At 37.5% G+C, this 7,007-nt stretch overlaps 1 protein-coding gene across 3 annotated transcripts in view; it reads left to right on the forward strand.

The window, feature by feature from the left end:
* The window catches only part of piwil2 (piwi-like RNA-mediated gene silencing 2), a 31,181-nt gene that overhangs the window by 11,069 nt on the left and 13,105 nt on the right, over positions 1-7,007 (forward strand). For all 3 annotated transcript variants that reach the window (XM_032515435.1, XM_032515436.1, XM_032515437.1), the window contains exons 10-14: positions 3,509-3,589; positions 3,685-3,798; positions 4,554-4,742; positions 4,894-4,978; positions 5,440-5,532. In XM_032515435.1, coding sequence (XP_032371326.1) covers positions 3,509-3,589; positions 3,685-3,798; positions 4,554-4,742; positions 4,894-4,978; positions 5,440-5,532 — 562 coding nt within the window. The remainder of the gene's footprint in view (positions 1-3,508; positions 3,590-3,684; positions 3,799-4,553; positions 4,743-4,893; positions 4,979-5,439; positions 5,533-7,007) is intronic.

Raw genomic sequence — 7,007 nt, forward strand, 5'->3', positions numbered from 1 at the left:
CTAAAGTAACGAGCCAATTTTGTAAAATGTGAGGAGTAGAAAGTACCAATATTTGTGTTGAAATGTAAGGAGTAAAAGTCACAACAAAATGGTAAAGTATAAATATCTGAAAAATCTACTTGAGTACAGTAATAAAGTATTTATACTTTGTTACCTCCCATCTCTGGATCAAAGATTAAGTTTTATGACATAAATAAATTGAAAGACATCTATTATAGATGTTAAACTATATAGTATATAATACAGTGGGGCTCGAAGGTTTGGGCACCCCAGGTAAAATTTGTATTGTGCTTAAAGAAGCCAAGAAAAGATGGAAAAATACATTAAATGACAGATTAGACATTTGTATAATATGTCACAAAAATTTTGATTTTATTTCCATCATTTAAGCTTTCAAAATAACAAACAAAAAAATGGCGTCTGCAAAAGTTTGGGTACCCTGCAGAATTAATACCTTGTCCTGCCCCCTTTGGCAAGTATCACAGCTTGGAAACACTTCTTGTAGCCAGCCAAGAGTCTTTCAATTCTTGTTTGAGGTATCTTCACCCATTCTTACTTACAAAAGTCTTCCAGTTCTTTGAGATTTCTGGGCTGTCTGTCACGCACTGCTCTTTAAAGGTCTAGCGATAGATTTTAATTATGTTGAGGTCAGGAGATTGTGAAGGCCATGGCAAAACCTTCAGTTTACGCCTCTTGATGTAATCCACCGTGGATTTTGAGGTGTGTTTAGGATCATTATCCATTTGTAGAAGCCATCCTCTTTACATTAGCTTTTCCACAGATGGATCAAGTTAACGTCCAAAATTTGCTGAAATTTTATTGAATCCATTTTCCCTTCTACTCGTGAAATGTTCCTGTGCCACTGGCTGCAATACAACCCACAGCATGATTGATTCACCCCCATGCTTAACAGTTGGAGAGAGGTTCTTTTCATTAATTCTGTGCCCTTTCTTCTCCAAACGTACCTTTGCTCATTCCGGCCAAAAAGTTCTACTTTAACCTCATCGGTCCACAGAACTTGTTTCCACAATAAATCAAGCTTGTCTATATGTTCATTTGCAAACTTCAAACGCTGATTTTTGTGGTGAGGACGTAGAAGAGGTTTTCTTCTGATGACTCTTCCATGAAGACCATATTTGTTTGAGTATCTCTTTATAGTGGAATGGTGTACCACTACTCCAGTGTCTGCCCGGTCTTTCTGGATGGATTGTGCAGTCAAACGTGGGTTTTGACATGCTTGTCTCACAAACCTGCGAGCTGTTCTGTTTGATATTTTTCTTGGTCTTCCAGATCTTGCTTTAACTTCCACTGTTCCTGATGACTGCCATTTCTTAATTACATTCCGACCAGAGGATATTGGCATCTGAAAACGCTTTGCTATCTTCTTATAGCCCTTTCCTGCTTTGTGAGTGTCAACTATTTTCAGTTTCAGTTTTCTAGACAACTGCTTAGAAGAAGCCGTGGTGCTGATTGTTGGGGGGGTCAGATGAGTCTGTGGATTTAAAACCTTAAGATTGACATCACCTGGTCTTTCCAGACGATGATTGAGAACAATCCATGACACCGTCAGGTCTCAGCTTTCCAAAGGGGGCGGTGCATGCTATAAACTCTGCAGGGTGCCCAATTTTTAGCAGATGCCTTTTTTTCTGTTATTTTGAAAGTGTAAATGATGAAAATTAAATCAAACTTTTTGTGACATATTATACAAATGTCTAATCTGTCATTTGATGCCTTTTGGAGATTTTTCCATCTTTTCTTGGCTTCCTTATGCACATTAATACAAATTTTTACTTGAGGGTGCCCAAACATTCGAGCCCCACTGTATGTATATACTATACTGGTATCTACTAAATGATGTTCTACTACCCTGGAAATCCAGACTTTTCACGAGGGCACAATTTATATTTGCTCAGCGAGTTACAATGGCATTGAGTAATGCTGCTCATTAACTATACCCTTGTATCTGAGCTGCACCAATCACAGCGGTGTATTTGATATAGGCGGGCCAGAGGCGAGCTAAAGATGACAACAGTTTAATCTACCAGTTATATCCACTGGTAGCTAAGCGTATGGTGCTCTGAATACGTCACCCCATGTATTGTTGTGATTGGTTGACGTGTTATCCAATTGCGTGCAGTGAGATTTTCAAATGCACACTTGGTGCCGCCATTCGAGATGGGCGATTTTCATTACCCGATGCCAGACCCTTAATCTTTTGGATTTGCGTCTGGATTTGCAAGATATTGTTCTACTATAACTACTTAACATTTCCACTGAAATGAAAGATGATGGCAATCTTCTACTTGACCTGTGAGATTAAGAATTTAAAAAGAAAAAATTGTGTAATTGCCCTAATCCACTTAAAAACAATAACAGGACATTTTTTTCTGTTAACTTAAAAAGCATTCAGCCAGTCAAATGCTGCGAATCGGTTTCTAGGTCATGTGTATTCTGATTTAATTTTCCTATTTTTAACCACTTAAGGCATTTTCACAATGGCTGGGAAGCATGTATTTTGCATTTGCAATTTGGGGATCATTTGTGTGCAACTTGCTTTACCAGTGTAGAGCTGTAGGCACCACCAGTGTTTATTTACGTCATCAATATGCGTTGTGTAATAATGAACTGAAGGAGCAAAAAGCATGGGAATGTTAACTGCCCCCCTAAGGAAGTAAATGTTACATGTGGATGATTGCCACTTCTGGTTCTACTTAAGTAACAGATTTTGCTACTTTTTTTTATGACAAATGGATAAAACGTGTGGAAAAATAACATTAAGGTTAGAGATGGTCCAATACCATTTTTTTTGCTTCCCGATACCGATCTTTCATATCGGCCAATACCAAGTACTGATCCGAACCAGTGTGTCGTATTTTATGTTTTAACACAAACTGTATGCTACTATCACTGTATGGATATGATTTCTATCTTTGTCAGTCCGGCTCAGGTTAAACTTTGTGAACACAAACAATGAACACCACAGAACTTTTATTTTATTATCCAGTTAGTCAGTCAGTTATAATGGGGAAAAAGAGTGTGTGTGTGTGTGTGTGTGTGTGTGTGTGTTATGTTTTTTTTTTTAGGTGGATCGGTCTATGAACTCCAGTACTTACTGATACAAGCGTTTTTAGGCAGTATCGGAACATCTCTTCTTAAGATGACTATTTGTAAAGTCTTTTACAAATGAATGCAATTTGTAAATTCATACCTTATCAGGTATTTCCACAAGAAAGCAATCAAAACAACTTTTAGAAGTTTTTATTTTAAGTTTGTATCAATCTGGGCTATGCTAACATTGAAGCTGCTCCATCAACAAAACATACAGCCTTAAAATATGTTCTTTCTGATCTGTTTGACCCAAAGTCAGATGGCTTTAGGAAACATTTTGCATATTTATACAAAACCTTTTAATGAAATAACCTAAGCAACCATAATTTATTTTTACAAATTACGCTACCATCATGTTACTTTAATCATGGACCGAACATAACTGTTTTTGTTTTTCAAGGGTAATGAAAATCATTGGGCTGAAGCTGGTGGGTCGAAATCATTACGATCCAGAAAGCGCAGTCATTCTTGGAAAACATCGGTTAGTAAATGGTTACAGTTTAACATCAGAAGGCACATGCCAGCAAATATTGTGGCAGCTCTAGTCCATTCATTTTCCGGTTTCTGTTTTTGTAGGCTGCAAGTGTGGCCAGGTTATTCAACCGGTATCAAGCGCACAGATGGAGGCCTGTACCTGAATGTGGATGTGTCTCACAAAGTCCTGCGGAATGACTCTGTGCTTAATATCATGTGAGTTTACACAGAATACAAACATTGGTAAGGTCATGGATAAATTCATAAGTCAAATTGGATAGTTCTTCATTGGGAAATAGATGTTACACTTTATTTCCGTAAAGCCTTACATACTTGTCAATGTTACAGGGATGTTATAACCTTTAAAATAAAAACAAAGAAATAATCAGGTCCTGTGTAGACGTGCTCATACAAGTTTAAACATTAACTATGCCATGACTAAGCCACTCAGGACTATATAAATGTTATAGTCTATGATCTAGTCATACATATTGAATGCCAGGTTGTAAGATGAGACAATTTTAATCAGTCTTTCAGGGGCGACTCTAAGATCAAAGCTTTAGGGGGGCTCAGGTGCATAGAATCAGCGACAGATACACAGGCTATTAAGCTTGTTTCAAGCCCTTTGAACCTGTAATTGTTTGTCCTCTGTCACTAACAGACCAGTTCGCAAACTCACTTGAAGTACCAAAATTATAAAAAAAAAGAAATGAGATGAAAAAGGATGATGCTTGAGCCCCCCTAAAAAGGGTCTAAAATTACCAATGGCGTCTGTCCTCTGAAATGGCCACTGTAACCCTTCTTCCTGGGAATGTGGTTGTATTTAAGAGGTGAGTTGGAGAGCAACGGTTTGCCAAGTGCAACAGGCTTATTGTATCTATAGATGATTTATAAACTGAAATACACTTGCCCTAGTTTTGCCTTTTCTGTTAACACTGGAAATGGAAAAAGTGACATTTGCTGTCTGCCAGGAACATGCTGTATCAACAGAGCAAAGAGAACTTCAGAGACGAATGCACCAAAGAGCTCATCGGCAGCATCGTCATCACCCGCTACAACAACCGCACCTACCGTGTTGATGCCATTGAGTGGAACAAGTCACCCAAGGACACTTTCACTTTGATGGATGGCACAGAAACCACCTTTGTTGAATACTACAGGTAAAACTGCTCCTTCATGAACTCTTAAACTGAGTAGGAAAGCATAGCAGTTATATTTTGTTGTAAAATTGTGGCAGTTTATTTAAGCATCAATGAAAGTCATGTATAATTTGAACACTTGTTTCATTTGCTTGGACTTTTTTATTGACAGCAAGAATTATGGGATTACCGTGAAAGAGATGGACCAACCTCTACTCATGCATCGGCCAAAAGAGAGGGCTAAACCAGGAGGGAAGGTAAAAGCTCTCTTTAGCATCAGTTAGTTTAACATTATAGTAAATGATCAAGACAAGTGTTTTTTTTATTTTTAGTAAAGCTCTTTAAAGTACAGTGCTCTGCTGACATGACCTGAATTCTTGCATCAGAATGCCACCTTGTGGCCACAATAAGTCTTAATGAGATGTTTGATATAAATATTTTTAAAGACCTTTCATGATATAAAACGCACAAAATAAACAATTTCTTTACTACAACTGAATCAGGTTTGTCAAAGCAAGCTGTCCCATATTTTCCCATTTGAGACATTTTTCCCATTTGCTTGAGCAATCTACTCCGACATCAGTAATACTTGTTCTATTTACATATGAATACTGTGTGTTCAATAGGTCCATAAGAAGCATAAGGAAATTGTATCAAATATTAATGTGACCGGGAAACACTTAACTGTAGATAACTTTATAATGTTGATTCATTGCAGCAAATCATTACTGGAGAGATCCTTTTAGTACCAGAGCTTTCCTTCATGACAGGAATCCCAGACAAAATGAGGAAGGACTTCAGAGCTATGAAGGTAAATGGAAATCGTTAGCACAATGTTATGTCCTCTTCTTTGCTTTGTACCCTAAAAACCTTTCCAAGCTGTTGAATTCTCCCAATTCTCCGGTTAGTATCGCTCTGCACTTTGATTTCATCCCCTCTACTCAAATCGCTCACTGCTCGCTCCAAAATAAAAAAAAAGCTAAGTTGGTTCATCAGATAAACGGCGCTTCACGCTTGCTTGCTTGCGCTTGTTTTCGTATTGGTTGGAAACAAACAGAAAATACATTTTAACTAGTTACTGTTGATTTAGACAATGCAAACAATCAGTGGAAACAGTTTTAACATCTACACCCTCAACAACAGGTGTGTCTAGTTAAAGACAACACATTATATTGTCCTTAACTAACTTTTCAATTTGTTTTTTTAAGATATTTACAACTTGCTTTTTTTACTCTAAAATTCTAATAGTTTACAAAATATTGCCTTTCATTCCAAATAAATGCTTTATCTAAGTCACATTCACCCACACAGTGCAAACTCTTGTTAAAGGATATTTTGGGGGGGGGGGGATTTCAAAAAACTTTGAAATCGCCAAAAGTCTTTTACATTTTTAAAAACATTTTACAGTATTCATGGCAACAACATATTCCATGCCAGTTAAAAATCTGTAAAAATAAGCCGCCATTTGAAATGTAATAATTGATTGTTAATTTGAGTCTTGTTTGACAAAAATAACAATTTATAGACAGAACATACAGTATATTAACAATTGTCTGACATTTAAGTTTAACATCCAACTAATTACATTGCGCTAACCTGCAAAAATCTGCCACACTGGCAATGTATTCGACATGGTAGAGGACTGACTGGAAAATCGCTTCAGTGGATATCAGGTCACGCCGTCATAAAACTGCAGTACCAGAAAACAAGGGACACTATTTGCTGTAGGGCTGTAATCTCCCAGTCAACTAGTCGATTTATTGGTCGATACGTTCTAGCTCGACCAAAATTCTGATTGGTCGATTTTTATTTTTTTTTGCCGTGTTATTTCATCAGGTGGAAGCATAGACCGTTATGTTCTATGGGTGGAAAGCACTAATTGCTAATGGGGGTTTCAGAGCATCCCTGTTTCACAGGTAACAGTCTGTCTTCAGCCCACCCCCCTTGTTTTCTCTCTTGTTGGATTAGCCCAACCCACTGGGGACAGATAGAAGAAAGAAGTAGAAAGCCTTGGTTTAGTGGTTTGCTGAATATTTATTTGATTGTTTAATTTCCAGTCAGTCCTCCTCTACCATGTCAAAGACATCGCCAGTGTGGCAGCATTTTACAAAAATAGATAACGGGAAAAAGTCAAATGCAAAGTTTGCAAGCAACAGTTTGCATATTGCAGCTGGACTACAAACATGGCATATCACCTAAAAACGGTAAGCTACCTTGTCTGCGTTAGGTTGCCCTGTCTGTTTTGAGTAGGCTATCTATTTGAACATATCAGAATTGGCATATTTC

The sequence above is a fragment of the Etheostoma spectabile genome, chromosome 5 (assembly GCF_008692095.1).
Source record: "Etheostoma spectabile isolate EspeVRDwgs_2016 chromosome 5, UIUC_Espe_1.0, whole genome shotgun sequence".
Taxonomy (NCBI): domain Eukaryota; kingdom Metazoa; phylum Chordata; class Actinopteri; order Perciformes; family Percidae; genus Etheostoma; species Etheostoma spectabile.